Source organism: Maylandia zebra, linkage group LG15 (genome assembly GCF_041146795.1).
Source record: "Maylandia zebra isolate NMK-2024a linkage group LG15, Mzebra_GT3a, whole genome shotgun sequence".
NCBI lineage: Eukaryota > Metazoa > Chordata > Actinopteri > Cichliformes > Cichlidae > Maylandia > Maylandia zebra.
In genome coordinates this window covers 15,508,851-15,525,178 of record NC_135181.1, presented here as the reverse complement: position 1 = coordinate 15,525,178, position 16,328 = coordinate 15,508,851, and the positions used below count along the sequence as shown (strand labels likewise).

The 16,328-nt window shown below is 46.5% G+C and overlaps 1 protein-coding gene across 1 annotated transcript in view; it reads left to right on the top strand.

Annotated features, from left to right (window-relative positions):
• The window catches only part of fut8b (fucosyltransferase 8b (alpha (1,6) fucosyltransferase)), a 99,211-nt gene that overhangs the window by 52,294 nt on the left and 30,589 nt on the right, over nt 1-16,328 (top strand). Inside the window, exons 3-4 of the mRNA XM_004550460.5 lie at nt 6,127-6,245; nt 7,215-7,377. Coding sequence (XP_004550517.1) covers nt 6,127-6,245; nt 7,215-7,377 — 282 coding nt within the window. The remainder of the gene's footprint in view (nt 1-6,126; nt 6,246-7,214; nt 7,378-16,328) is intronic.

Sequence of the window (16,328 nt, the reverse complement as noted above, 5' to 3'; positions counted from 1 at the left end):
TGAAGGGATCTTGTTTACATTGTCTCATTCTCTTTGTAATAGAGAGTGAAGCGGCAGCAGTTTGCACGGGATATTGATTTTCTTGATCACAAATTAGGAAAGTCGCTGAGATGACAAAAAATGCTCAGTTCTACAACCTTTTCTCTGCACGCTTTTTACAAAGTTTTGCTGAACTCTTCATTTCTGAAATGGAATTGTTATATAAAATTAATCAATCAGCACTTAGGTTCAAATTAGTATCACCTGGCTGGCCTACCGATCGAGTACAGCAATTCGGTTATTCAGGCCACTCCTGTGCAATTTGAGTGACAGGCAGCGTGCCAGCCTACCAATCGCCCAGTAGCATTAATGAGAGGTGAGCACGAGGTCAAGTTGCTCGGTCTGTCTGGCTCCACCCTCTCTGCAGCTGCTTGTCACCTCAGGCGTGAAGCCAGTGCTCCTCTGGAGACGGTGACACGCGCCAGCCCGATGGTCTGACATCGGAGAGAACGAGGAGCGAGAGTGACAGCTGGGCTGAGCGATGAGGACCTGATCAATTCCCCCAGGCATGCCAGCAGAGGGAGGGAGGGGACAATGCAGAGAAGGAGAAGAGGATGGAAGCATGATGGATGGCGTGAGGACTGCGCTAAGTAAAGAGCAGCAAGGAAGAAATGAAAAATGAGGACAGAGGGGATGAGAAGGGTTGCCGAGACCACAGTCATTGCCTTAATCTGCTTTAAATGTTATTTCAGCCTACCCCAGTGCTAACAGGCTGAGATATACAATCAAATACTAGACGCTAAAACGGGCAGTTCTCTAAATTTATCTTCGATAAACAGTTCAGTGTTTCAGGTGACCCAGTGCATGTAGTGTCCATGATTCAAAGCAGATACAAGAAATTATTTGCATACACAACAACATGTGGCCCTGATCTAGGACAGAAAAGGGCACGATTTAGACAAATTGTCTTTACAGGGTTTGGTAAAATTGTCTTTTAATGGTATAGGCCATTGGCCATTAGACCTCAATTACTTGCCTTCTGCGTGTCCTTGTTTGTTGTTTAGCTTCTGGCTACATTAGGTTGTAAAATCTACACAGTGCTTTTTTGCATACATTTGCCTCATATGTCGCTACCTTTTATGTTAAATAGAAATTTGATCTCTAGAACAGATATCTTTTCTGTGAGGCTACTGTTCTCTCGTGTGAAAAGGGACAGTAAGAAGATCTACCTATGCTGTGATTTAAGAGTTTAAGAGTGCAAGCGCACCGAGCAGACGCTGCTGCCGTTTACAGACCTGAACTCCCATCGACCCGGCCGTCGCTCAGGCCCAGCGAGAGATGGTCTACTACCATAGACACTAGCTCCATTGTTGAAGCTGTCTGGGGTCTGGACATCTCTGTCAAGTAGGACTCAGAGCAGAGCTGGCTCGCCCTGGATATGCTGAGGCGTTGAAGCATGCGAGGCAAAAATGCACCATTCAGAATCAGTTTACTTGGATGAACAGTGACTCAGTGGATGCAGCAAAGGAAGGAGGCAGGAAATGTAACTAATATGCCACGGGGTTGAAATATATTATGCAAAATTGCAAAACATCTACGCATATAACGTCAGCAAATAATACTGTAAATGGTGATGGCATTTATCTGTTTTTAAAAACAAATGTTGAACACTGGTCGCAGTTTTCATGGTAAGAACAGGCTTTTCCACCAATTTGTAGTATGCACTACGCTTGTATTGTTGTCGTTTATTAGCTTGACTTATTAGAGTGAAGTGACTTAAGATGTTTGAATTCCCAGGAAAGGCTGGAACATGTCAGTCGAGCCTTAAAAGCTTGTGATAATTGAGATGTATATAAGCAAGGAAAATCGTGTTCGTCTTTACATCCCTAAACCATCGAGATTTCTTCATCTCTCTATCCATATGCATGGCATTTCTTGGTTAGCATATTGGTTGACTTAAAAAGTAAACCTCAGGATTATTTAATTTTACTGCTCTACCCGTGTCTGATAACCCTGTGAACTCCATGGTTACCAAGTGCAGGAGGCGGTGGAGCGATAGCTATGGCAACAGTTCACAGATAAACTGGGTTGGAAGAAAGTGGGTTGAATGTTCAACCTCACCTGCTTTCCAGTTCAGTACTCAGAAATTGCAGGGCAGATCAACCCCTGCTTTCACAGCTTTGTCTTTCATTCCTCTGCTGTTTCCCCTCTACTTCACATACCACCTCCCCTGACTCAGTTTTTTCTCTCCTGCTACTTCTCCTGTATTGTTTGATTAAGATGCTGTTGAATCCAGCTGCTTTGTCTAGTCTCTATTTTAGATCCTCAAGAGATTCTTTTTTTTTTTTCCTGCATACAGAATTTTGGTTGGAGATACTTATGTTGAATCCACACTGTAGCGCTGTTAAAAATCCACTCATTGAGGCATTTAATATATGGAACATGAATTAAGGTTTTGCAGAATATATGACGTTAATTTGTTCATCAGTTTGGACATGTGACAATTAAATGGTAAATGGCCTGTATTTGTATAACGCTTTACTAGTCCCTAAGGACCCCAAAGCACTTTACACATGCAGTCATCCACCCATTCACACACACATTCACACACTGGTGATGGCAGCTACATTGTAGCCACAGCCACACTGGGGCGCACTGACAGAGGCGAGGCTGCCGGACACTGTCGCCACCAGGCCCTCTGACCACCACCAGTAGGCAACGGGTGAAGTGTCTTGCCCAACGACACAACGACCGAGACTGTCCAAGCCGGGGCTCGAACCGGCAACCTTCCAATTACAAGGCGAACTCCCAAATCTTGAGCCATAATCGCCCACGATTATGATAACAATGTGGGATCAAGTGAATAAAACCCGAGTCACATAGGCCTAGAGACCAGGCAATCACTGGTTAGGACACAAAAATGAGGATTACCCGAGTTGTTGTGAGTGGTTGCTGGAGAGTGATGGAAGCTTTCTACAGACCAGTTGACCAAGTGGGGCACAGACCGAAAACATGTTTCAAAAGGTGGTAAATTTTCATTAAAGGCAGTTTGTATTGCACTTTTTTTTTTTCAAGTCTTACTACTGCTGGGTTAGCAGTTAGTATGTAAATGCAGAAAACATGGTTAAATACAGGCAACAGTGGAAGTCTTCCAGCAAATAAAACAAACACTAGGAGGTTTTTGGTGCAGCACCTTTTTGTAATAAATTTTACCCAGTGAGATCCGACAATCTCCAGGAACCACTGCCAACCAGTCAGGAAGTACATTTTCTTCCCTAGCAACTGGTAATGTAGTATGGGGGACAACTCCAATGTGCACATGATATCATGTGAGAAACCTCAATTCCTTTGGGTCCAAGTGCATCAATTCTGCTTGACCTGTAGAAGTTTATTTGTTTAATGTGATTTGATTAATTATGTAAGGTTTATAAGTTAGTAAAACACTTTTAAATTACTTCATTAATTTAATTAAGGGGATTGAACTATTCTCAAAACCGAATTGGTGGCAAATGGTGGTCTAATACATTTTATCGTATTTTTTCCCCTTTAATATAGGTCGACTGTCTTTACTACATGTGTAGGCAGTAAAGACAAAGTCTTCCACTTCAAGCTTAGATCGGTGGTGGGAATTCAAATGCACTTTGAGATTTTTTGGGGGGGGGGGATTTTACATTTTTGATCTCAACAGATGTCTGACTGTTGTTTTTATGTTTTTTTTAATAATGGAAGTTAATAGTTTTTAGTCTAGATTGGCTCAATATTTATCGTAGATTTTGAGCTCTGTGAAAGAGAAATAGCTAAAGATTTGATATGTTGGGAGCATTTTGTTGAATTCTACATAAAGGGCAGCAGAATGAACTTTTGATAATAAATAAGTTGCAAAAGAAATACTTGCATAAAAAGACATCTATATTTGTAATGGGACATAAAAACCCCACTGACTGCACTACTGCAATGTAACCCTGCCTCTTTTCATCCCCTGCAGATGCCAAAAACTTTTCAGGTTACATAGATCGCCTCGTCTTCTGTTTTTTGTGTCCGTGTGCTTTGTCAAAGAACAAAGGAAATGATGTCACTTTGTAATTGTCCTACTTCCTGTACAATGGAGTAACTACTGGATTAAGGCCTTTAGGGACGGCTTTTCTGAACAGAGTTAGCTGTGAAAAAAGATACTACAGCTGATATTTGGTTTGAAAATGCACCTGGGTCCTTTTTAAAAAAAGATCTGTGTCAGGAAGCTGTAACGGGACACATCATAGATTTCACGGAGAAAAGAAGCCCTGATTTAAGGAATGCATATAAATATCCGTGGTGCCACAATGTTATGCAGAGGTTTAGCATTCCATGATGCAGTTACGTAATGTAGATGTCAAATAACCTCTCTTTTCTCTTCAGTTTCCATGGCTTTGAAGCACAATGCTCAGTTAGTGCTCAGTGAAGTGGGAGGCCAGGGCTTCTGGGGAATGAGGGGGAAGTTGTGTGGCAAGAAAGGCTACTGCAACTTTAAAAGTCTCATCTTTATGCCTGCCAGCGACTGATGTTCCTTATTTATGGAGCAAATTGAGTTTGCATGCCTTGATGACTCATTAACATGGTCTTTGCAGCACTTCACTAATGCCCCTGTGCATTTGGACATATTCAGTTTTTAATGAGTTTATGTAGAGAAATTGATTTTGTATAATGTCAGTGGCATTTTTTTTTCCTTTGGCTAATTTGAACTCTGTTGTCAGAGTGCTCATTTGTATTTTTATTACATGCATGTAATTCATATTCATATAGAAAGTCAAAGTTTTGTATTATTTGTGTTTGTCGGTTGTATAAATACATGCCAAAGGACTAATGCCTGTCTTTTAAGTAGATCCGACTACTCTGAGTGTCGCCGGGGCGGCATCTTGCCATGACGCCAACGCAGATTTCGAAAACAGTACCAGCATCACAGTCGTGCCTGGTAACAAAAGGGCCGCCATAGTCTCCGGAGCACTAATGTAGCACATGATAGATGCTGTAATCAGAGGGAATTGATTCAGTGCCCTGTGCATAATCTTGAGCTCTGAATAAATAAATCAGGACAGGGCTCTGGAACGCTGCGCTGTGGTGTTTTTAGTAAATGAAATGGAATTTTCAGTGGCGAACACTGCGAGATGCCAGCTTTCGTGGCTTAGTTTTGAAAGCAGCTTTTAAGTCAGAAGAGATATGGTTCACTAACCAGTGCATGATGGAAGATAAACATTTTCACTGATTCATCAGAATACTCAGCTACATTGTTAGACTGTTAAAAAGTCAGTTTGGTGGTAATCGAGTTTGTGTTCCAGCGACTTTTACATCAAGTTAGCCTTGCACTACATGTGATTTACCTGTTTTCAATAAAGATGCAAAGACATATCTGCAAAAATCTGACATTTTGATAGATTTTTGACTTGGGTGGGGAAAACAACATGACATTGATGTGTGCAAAGGATTTTTATCTGTCGTCAAACATCAGTTTTGCTCTGGCTAAATGTTCAAGCATTGTGTGACAAAGAGCTCAGAGACTCTAATATATCAAAGTATTTCTGTATGTGCATCTGCTTGTCACCACAACACTTTTACGGTTTGCCTCCAACTGATTACTGCTTAAGATATAAATGGGTAAAACACCAAATTAGAGGTTGTTTGGATTAGAGTTTGATTTTGAGGTTCTCCTGCCTGCTGCATATGTCAGTTTTAAAGATGTTGGAGAATTTTTTTTCTTCCTTGTTATGATTTGGAAAATATATTTGCAATTTTAGAATTAGGAAAATGTTCCATTTGTTTCCCTCAAACTAAATTTGTAATAAACATTTTTTTTTAAAACCCAACAAAGAATCAAAAGTCATATATTGGCTGTTAGCCCATTAAAATCACTGTAAATTTAAAACTCATGGCTTTATTTTGTCTATTCTAAATAAGCAATTTAAAGACTTACAAGTGCACAACATATACATCGTGTGACCCTTCATTATTGAGATGAGAAAAATGAATTTATTGCAGTGTCTCCTTTATTTACCTATTTAATTTTACATTTGCAGCACAGCTTATCTGCAGAGATGGATGTTTTTGCTCTTTTCTCTTACTAGTGATGTGCATGTTCCCAAATTCATCTGTTATATCTCCTATTGTGTCCGTCAGGATACCAGAGGGTCAAGCCGATGCTGGGTCCTTGGCAGCAGGAAGGCTGCGCTCCCTGGAGGACCAACTAACCAGAGCCAAACAGAAGATCCACAGCTTCCAGAAACTTACTGGAGATGGTAAGCAGAGTAGAGTTACCTAAAAGGTTGCAGGGAAGAATTTGGCACAGAGCTTACAAATATGAGGAAAAAAAAATTGATTTTCAAGGTGTGGGCTGTCTATGAGCTTTGAGTCTATGACTCCTATGAGCTTTTTCCTGCAGCGAGAATCTGAGTCTAGTCTGGCGTTAAGCCTGCTCTAGCTCTGGAGCAATAATGGCAAAGCCACATGATGAGATGGACAGGGCTATGTGTGTATTTGCCACCCTAAGCATGGTCAGAGGGGCAGGTAAGCTGTCAGGTGAGCAAAGAATTGTGTGAATGAAATGGAAGCAGTGTGGATGTACCATTGGCAAGAGTGAAAGGTGAGGGGAAAAAAGAGAAAAGACATGCGAGCTTGGAGGGCAGAGCAGGGTCAGTCTCTCCATCTTGCCGCAGGGGGAGGAAAAAGCTAAAAATACCCTTCAGCTTTTTTCCACAAGGGAGGCACTAAAGAGAAAAGAGAATATGTGAGAAACAAGGGAAAAAAATAAGAGCTTTTCCCTCTTCACCAACTCCTTCCCCTGCTTGAGGCTGTTCTTTCCTTCCCTCGATTTTTTTTCTTCTGTTTTTCTCCACAAAAATGAGAGCAGGCAGCTGTGTTATCCATGTAGGTTACTCCACATTGTTTGGCTCGGGAGGGGTATAGAGATCCTCCCTGTGTTCGAAAAACACAAGAGCGCCATCGCAAGCAGGAGGGAAAAAGTGATCAAGTTGTTAATAATGAGGTCAAAAAAACACCCAGAGACAGAGTATGAAAGAAGAAGACTCTAATGGTTATGTTCCCAGACCTTGCTTTGTGCTTGTAGGTTATTTACGCTCTCATAATATAATGCTCAGATATTCTGAAAGTCCTCCTGGCACCTTGTTTCTTCTAGCTGAGTAACTCAATAGTTCTACGCCTGTGCCTAAAATGTCACAGAAGCTGAGTGTCTTTGTTGGTCCTTGTAGGTCCCGGGCCCACTCAGGAGGAGCTGCGGCGGAGGGTGGAGAATGGGGTTAAGGAGTTCTGGTACTTTGTCCGCAGCGAGGTGAAGAAACTGGCCAATGTTGAGCCCAGCGAGAGGCAGAAGTACGCTGACACACTCCTGCAGGACCTGGGACACCAGGAGAGGTGGGCTGCTTGGAAAAAATGTGAAACACTCGCAGTGAAACCAGTGATAAATAAAAAAAAAAAAAATCATGTTTTGTTTTTATGTCTTTGATTTAGTGTCGCCATCTTAATAAGGTGCAGGCCTGGCTAATGGCTCCTTTCTGTGTGGAAGGCTTTATGAAGTCTGCAAAGATTTCATCTTGTGTTAAAATCTGGGTGATTGTGGTTGCTTATGTGGTTTGGAAATATTAATATATGCACATAAATGCTATCTGTTGGTTTGCTTTCTCTGTTTTTCGGAGCAAAATTGCAGCAGGTTCGGTCGAGGAAAAGCATTCTACATCCTGAAAATAATATACTTTGTTTTGTAGGGTCTAAAAGCATTTAAAAATCCCTCACCTATCAAACTATTAACTACTCAGACTTTTTAGTCATGTAAGAGGCCCCAACACTGGACAGTCCACAGAACTACAGCACAAGCCTGGTAATTTTCCATTTAAAACGCCTTTCAAATCAGGAAACAAAAATACATAAACCACCTGTAAATGTTCAACATTTGCAGTTAACATACAGGAGTTGGCGCAGTATCCCACTCGAAAAAAAAAAAGTCCCTGCGAAAGCGCATGTAATTCCACCCTTACACCGCCCCCGGGATAAAAGCATATAAATGTGCTGACAATTATATGTATTTTTGCAGCAGAAGGGTCAATAATGCTGCCGTTTGGGACGTTAATGACAATCTGCGGGGGAATTAGTTTCATGGTCCCTGTGGTTAGTGCTCCAGGCCAGTAAGGACAAGTGATGAAATCTATAAGTTCATTATGCCACAGAGAATGGAGCTGTTAAAAATCCCAACTCGACATCCAATGCTTGGTTAAATAAGTTTATCTGTTTGTTGCTAAATTAATCAGAAGTGTTTCATATTTCACAAAGTAGTTTATAAGTTTAAAAACTAGGGTATCGCATCGAAAGCAGTATTGAAAAATTAAAAACGGCTCTGAGCCCTATTAATATGTAAGGTGTTTTTCAGAGCCTCTCCGTTCTTTTGGTTAGGATTTTAAAGTAACAGTAAGTAACACCCACGCACAGCTTATCATACGTGTGTCCAAGTGTAAAGAAAAGGGCTTGCACAACTGTCAGTCATGGCTACTTTTGATCAATTCTAACTTTTTTGTCACCTTTAGGACTAAATAATTATTAAGGTACCAGTTAGTTATTTAGGCAAACAGGTTTTTAAAGAGACACTGTAGGAACTTGGATTATAGATGTGACTAGTGCTAATGCCATCTGTAATAAATGGGATAAAATCCTGATAGTCTTGAAAGCAGTGCTACGATAGCTGCTGAGTAATAAAGGGCAAAGGTCATGGACACACTTTCTGTCATTTGGATTGCAGCTTTGCAGAGAAAAGCCGGGTGTCACTTTGCCAAGTGGCTCCATTGTAATCCCAATGAAGTGGCTTATAAAACCCATTGTCTTAGTCATTGCTGCCTAAGAAGCTTTCCACAGACTGATTCCACCGCCTAATACACAGGCAGACATGAGCACACGGTCACAGACTTTCACACGCATTCACTTTCTATCTAACGTCCCTCCCTCCTCCCCTTCTCGCTGCAAAGATGGAGCAGAGGTGGAAAGAGCAGGGAAATGTTTGACTTAAATAAATCCTTGTTTAAATTCTGCTCAGCAAGGTTGAAAGGTCATTGCCTTAAAAATTTCCAAGGCAAAAAATGCAGCACGCTTAAAAAAAAGCGCTGAAAGTGCTGAAAATGATCACTGCATTATAGAGGGCTTTTAATTTGACTAAGTTTTACAGGTAGCTCATAAAGAACTGTCATAAAACAACAGGTCAAAGTTTGAATGTCTGCAGCAGGAAATTAAGCAATCAAAAATGTGTCACAGTAGTGGTGCCTGTGTGTGTGTGTTTTTGTGTGTTATGGTTTCTCGGTAATATGCTATAATAGCACTGTAAGCTCAGTGTAAACTTAACCTTAAGCCTAAAATAATCTAGCTGAGATAACGGTTTAAAATCACAGTTAAAAAGCACGCCATGTTAACCTCCTAAGACCCAAACTCTTCCACGGCATGCATTTTTAATTTCTCTTTGACATCTGGGCATATTGGGACCTGATGAATGTAAAAACAAAGAATTACCAAATTTTATTTTATTTTATTTTTTGTTACCTGATTTTTGTTTCTAAGAAAAATGAGAGTCACATATGAGGATATTCATTTAAAATTTCAATAGAACCTTAGCAGTATAATGTCCTCGTAAGTGGATATCAGGCTATTGTTGAGCAAAATTGAGTATTTTGGTCTAAATAACCCAAAATGTGATGTCCACATATGTGGACCGTAGGTCCTAGGAGGTTAAAGGCGATCATGTGATATTGACCAAATCTCCAGAAAAAAGACTCTATTTTTCTAACACCAATAATCTAGTTGATCAGACTGATTTGCATACTGTAGAAAGCACCCAGAGAAGGAAATGTGTAATTTGGGCTACAGAACATCTGGCAATTTTTATGACTTCTGTTGAGATAAGTTATATTCAACAGTGCTACAAACATATCCGCTGGGTAGCCTAAACTCATATAACTGCGCTTCTAGAGAATGAAAGCCTCACTGAAAGCCTGTAACTGAAACCAGAATAAATTCACAGAGTAGAGCACAGCAATTAAAAAAATATTTAGATGATAAAAAAGAACGAATAGTTATGTCTATAACTTCTGTTCCCTGAAGGAGAGGAACGAGGTACAACACATAAGTATGGGATATCACGCCCTCGCGTGTCCTGGCTGAAGAAACCTTTATTCACGCCTTTACGGCAGATGACGTGTGATGACACGCGCAAGGCCCCGCCCGCACATATAGCCGCTGCCATCACCGTCATCCCTCAGTTCGATAGCCGCTCTTCACCGAGCCAACTGCTCAGTGGGGCCACCCTGTGTTGTACCTCGTTCCTCTCCTTCAGGGAACAGAAGTTATAGACATAACTATTCGTTCCCTTTCAGTCGATTCACTCGGTACAACACATAAGTATGGGACCTATATACACGCCCCGCAGAGCAGCCACCGAACCGGAACGGGACCACCACATCCTCAGTGAGTGGTAGACCCAGCAGAAAGGACAGCATGAGCCACCGAAGGGGCTGTAACGTCCAACCGATAAAACCGCACAAAAGTGTGCGGCGACGCCCAATTAGCCGCTGCACAAATATCAGCCACAGGCACCCCTCTAAAAAGAGCCCATGAGGTCGCCATCCCCCTGGTGGAATGAGCTCCCACCCCGTGGGGCAACGCAAAACCTCCGGTGCTGTATGCCAGCGAGATAGCTTCTACAATCCAGTGGGACAGCCTCTGTCTGGACAGAGCTCTACCTCTATTCGGATTAGCGAAGCAGACAAACAACTGGTCACACAAACGCACATCCCGAGTGCGCTCAATGTAGGTGCGTAGCGCACGCACCGGACAAAGAGAATGCACCCTCCTCTGCTCCTCAGACTCAAAAGGAGGGGAGCAAAAGCTCAGCAACTCAAACTCCATCGAACTATAAGATGCAGGCATGACCTTGGGAAGATAGGCGGCATTCGGACGCAATACGACCTTGCGGCCATCAGGAGAAAACTGTGTGCAGGCAGGATGCACAGACAGCGCATGAAGGTCCCCCACTCGCTTCGCCGAGGCCAAAGCGAGAAGTAATGCGGTCTTATACGAAAGAAGTTTCATATCTACCGACTCAACGGGTTCAAACGGAGGGCCACAAAGGGCCTCCAGCACCAAAGACAAGTCCCAAGCAGGGACACTGGACTTAAGCACGGGCCTCAGCCGGCGAACCCCTTTCAGAAAACGCACGGCGAGGGGATGCGCACCTGGTGTCACCCCGTCAAAACCGATATGACAAGCAGATATAGCCGCTAAATAAACCTTGATCGTCGAAAACGAAAGGCCTTTATCCAACAGCTCCTGCAGGAATGTCAAAACATCCACAATAGAGCACTGAAATGGGAGAGTGTGGCGGCCCTGGCACCATCGCTCGAAGGCTCGCCATTTGTAAGCGTACAAGCCTCTAGTAGACGAGGCCCTGGCGCTCTGAATCGTCGCTACCACACTAGGTGGCAGACCCTTAGCAACCAAGTTTAACCTCTCAGCAGGTAAGCATGAAGGTGCCACAGATCCGGGCGCGGATGAAACACTTCCCCCCCCGCCTGAGAGAGGAGATCCCTGCGGAGAGGAAGCTGCCAAGGACTTGCTGCAAGCAGGCTGATTATTTCTGCATACCACGACTTCGCGGGCCACCAAGGGGCCACCAGGATCAGAGAGAGGGAATGCCGACGCACCCTCTCCAGAATTGGAGATATCATTTCCACTGGGGGAAATGCATACAGGAGCACGTCCGGCCATTGGTGCGCTAGCGCGTCCAAGCCCAAGGGTGCATCGTGGTCGATTATGGAGAAGTACAGGGGGCAGTGAGCATTCACCCTGGAAGCAAAAAGATCTATTTGCGCCTCGCCAAATAGATCCCAAATCTGAGCCACTATTGAAGGGTGTAACCTCCATTCTCTCACCAGAGGACCCCCCCTGGAGAGAAGGTCCGGCCCCAGGTTCAGGTGGCCCGGGACATGGGTGGCTCTTAGAGTCAGAAAATGAACACTGCACCATAACAGCAGAGAGCGAGACAGCTGCAACAGGGGAAGAGAGCGTGTTCCTCCCTGCCTGTTTATATAAGACACCACTGTTGAATTGTCCGTCCTGACTAAGACATGCTGGCCCTGCAGGACTGGACGGAAACGCTTTAGAGCTAAGAACACTGCTAACAGCTCTAAGTGGTTGATGTGCAGCTGGCGCTGAGCCGCGGACCAGATCCCTCTCACTGACGCACCCTCGCACAGCGCTCCCCACCCACTTAGGGAAGCATCTGTGGACACCACCTTGCGAAACAACACCCTCCCAATCCGAGAGCCCTGGTGCAGTAGCCCGGGCTCCCTCCAAGGACGGAGAGCTAGCATGCAAGACGCAGTTACCGGCAGCCTCCTCCGGAGGTGACGCGAAGCACACAAACGGTGAGAGAGAGTCCAGCGTTGAAACGCTCTCATTTTCAACAGCCCAAGCGGCACTACGGCGATCATAGATGCCATCATGCCCAACAAGCGCAATATCGTCTGGAAACGCAGTCTGCGTCCCAGCTGAAATTGAGCGAGGCAGCGATGAAACGCGGCCACTCTGTGCTCTGACAACCGTGCGCGGCTGGAAAGAGAGCATATTTCCAGACCGAGAAAAGCGATCTGTTGACCTGGGATTAGCGAGCTCTTCTGAAAGTTCACAGAGAACCCCAGTGTCTGAATGTGTGACAGAACCCGCGACAGCTGCGTCTCCGCCTGTTCTCTGGAGCAAGCCACGAGAGCCCAGTCGTCCAGGTAGGCCAAGATGCGGATGCCCCTCTTCCTGAGGGGCGCTAGCGCTGCCTCGGCACATTTCGTAAAGGTGCGGGGAGCGAGCGACAGCCCGAACGGCAGCACTAGGTATTCGTAGGCTACGCCCTCGAATGCAAACCTCAGAAACTGCCTGTGTTTCGGGTGTATAGCTACATGAAAATAAGCATCTGTTAGATCGATTGTCGCAAACCAATCTCCCGGGCCGACTGCACTCAGGAGCTGTCTGAGTGTTAGCATCTTGAACCTGTACGTTCGCAGGTACGTGTTCAAGACTCGCAGGTCGAGGATGGGACGAAGCCCTCCCCCTTTCTTCGGAATGACAAAATAACGGCTGTACCAACCTTTGTCCGTCTCCGAAGCGGGGACCACCCGTATTGCTCTCTTCTGTAATAGCGCCTGTATTTCCTCTCTGAGTACCAAGGCTGCCTCGGGGTTGACAATCGTGTTCACGACTCTTTGGAAACGAGGCGGCTTGACCCGGAACTGCAACCGGTAACCCATGGCAACGGTTTGCAGCACCCACGGAGAGGGGGCGCAAGCGCGCCACTGAGGGAAGTGAGCAGCCAGCCGGCTGGCCTGCAGCACTGACGGCGGGGCGCCGTCGCCCCCCAGTGTGTCTGCAGGGGACTGCATCCCCTGCCTGACCTGGCTCATTTCGCCTGCAGGTTGAGCATTTGAGATTGTTTGAGAGTAAACCACACTCTTTATTGATTGCAACATGGGAACATGTACATTTATACATTTTGTTGGGTGCACCTTTTCCGGGGCATAACAATGAAAAACAGCGGGAACACTCGATGTGGTCGCTTGAACATTCAACACATCTGAACCGTGTGCAGGGGTTATGTGCTTGGGAGACCGCGATAGGGAAGTGCAGCGCCTTCTGGGGCTGACAACCTGAACAGAACTTAAGCGGCACCTCTTGTGCGGCAACAGAGGGGTAAGAGCAGCGTCTCCCTGCTGCCGGATCCCTTCCCCACTCGCAATCACAGCTAGGAGGGCTGAGGCTTCTTCCTCCTGGGCGTCGGGTCCCGTCGGGGGCCCGGGGGAGGGCCTTTGCCCCAGGCCGACTGGCGTGGAGCTCGGGCCGGAGTACGTGCTCTCGCCGGCGGCCCTCCCACTCCAGCAGTGGGCGCCGGTCTCTTGCCAGCTGTCAGAGGAGCGGCGGGCCTGTGAGAGCTAGCAGTGGGCTTGGGCTGGGGCTGGCGTCTGGGGATGATGTCGCGCAGAGCTTCCGTCTGCTTCTTCCTCAGATCAAATCTAGCCTGAATGGCTTCAAGTGAATGTCCGAATAACCCAGCCGCAGACACTGGTGCGTCCAGATACACAGCTCTGTCTCTATCAGGGACGTCGGAGAGGGTCAGCCACAGGTGCCTCTGCGCCACCACTGTCGAAGCCATCCCTCTGCCCAGGGAGAGCGCTGCACAGCGAGACGCACGGAGGATGTAATCCGTGGTGACTCTAACCTCGTTAAGAAGAGGTGACAGCGGGCTGTCCTCCGGAACCAGCGATCCAAGCTCCGCCAGGCACATTGCTTGGTACGTCTGGAGCATGGTGACGGAGCTCATGGCTCGAGCGGTGCCGGCCTGAGCCCGATAAATCTTCTCCAGCTGCGAGGCCGAGAATCTGCAGTGCTTGGACGGCAGAGTTGCGGGGCCACCGACACCATGGTTATGGGACGGGGCCAGATAAGCAGCCAGAGACGGCTCCATAGGGGGTGGGTTAGCTAAACCAGCTCCCTCGGCGCCGTCCAATTCCATGTACTGTCCATAGCCGGGCACAGTGACGCGGGTAGACAGAGGTTTGTCCCATGACGCTGTTAGCTCGCAGAGAAAGTCTGGGAACATGGGGAGGCAGTTTTTGGCCGTTGCGGGCTCCGGTGGAAGGAAAAAACCCGCAAACCGCGACGGCTTCCGAGCTGGTGGAGGAGAGGGCCAGTCCACCTGCAGCTTCTCAGCGGCACGGCGAAACAGGGAGAAAAGAGAGGTGTCATCGTGGCCGACCGGCGCAGCAGCGGCGGCATATTGGGTCGACAATGAGCTCTCCTGCTCATCCTCCGACAAACCATGGATGTCCAGGCCGATGTCCAGCACGTCATCGTCTTCCTGGGGAGCGCTGGCGGGCTTCAACCCAGGCTGAAGCCCGTCAGCGCCCCTGCATGGTTCCGGTCCGTCATCGGCTAACCCGTCAACGTATTCCATGTGGTCAGCCCAGCTAATCGCGGGGACATCGACCTGAAAATTTTCGTCTTCGGACTCGGACGAAGCCGGGGCTCCAGACTCGGAAAGAGGAGGGTCATGCCGTGCGACAGCCGAGCGTCCCAGCACTCTTTCCACAAACGTCACCCGTCTTTCCAGGGTCGAGCGTCGGAGCTGGCGACAAAACGCACAAGCTTCGGGCTCCGTCAACGCTCTCCTAGCGTGGACGATCCCCAGGCAGACAGGGCAGGCATCGTGCTGGTCGCTGTCGTGCAAAGAGAAACCACATCCCTGAGGACAGGGGCGAACAGAAGATTTCTGCTTTGCTCGCTTCGGTTTGGAGTCCATTCCCAAAACGCAAAGCGAAACGCTGCACAAGAAAAACTTGAAAATAGCGCTCCGCGGGCAGCCTACGCACCAGCTGGGCGGTGGAGGCTAACACCAACAGGGGCAGTTAAGCTAGGTTCAAGTTGGCAGACAACGGAGCTAACTAGCAGTAGCTAGCTAGCCCAACTCAGCAGAGGTGTTCTCAGCGAGGTGAAGAGCGTAAGAACTGAGGGATGACGGTGATGGCAGCGGCTATATGTGCGGGCGGGGCCTTGCGCGTGTCATCACACGTCATCTGCCGTAAAGGCGTGAATAAAGGTTTCTTCAGCCAGGACACGCGAGGGCGTGATATCCCATACTTATGTGTTGTACCGAGTGAATCGACTGAAAGGGAACCTCTTGTCTTTCCTCCCTTTTGCACATAATCTGTCTCAACTGACTCGGTGATATTTATGCTTTAATCTGAAACCTGTAATTGCTCTGCAGTCGGTGCTGAGAAAAGTTGTGCAGCTGCAGCCTTTGGCGCTTCACTTTCGGCCAATCAAAGGCTGTGGCAAAGCTCACGAGCTTCAGATATCCATAAGACCCCACACGCTTAGCCGCACACAATGCAGTGCATATGCTAGGTTTCATATCAGCGCGGTGTTCTCCTGCCTTGCTGCCAAATCCCTCAGGGCTTGTCTGTGGATTCCTTCTTGTTAGGTTTTTGCAACGGGCCAGTTTGCGTTTCCTTTGCACAGAGGGTTGGTTATGGCTCCCCTGTGCACTACAGGAGGAGACATCCATTTACACGCTGTGGTTCCAGCTTCAAAATGGGACAGTGACTAATGATGCTGTCTTCGTTAGCTTTAACAAGTAAGACGCCATTTGCTGTGCCGCACTGTTAAAAAGGGGCCATGGTACGGTTTTGTGTCGCACACATTTAGAATGCATTTTCAGACATGTATGTTGTGGAAAGGAGACACGTAAGCTTTCTCAGATTAATTATGAAATAATACTTTTCAGGTTTCTC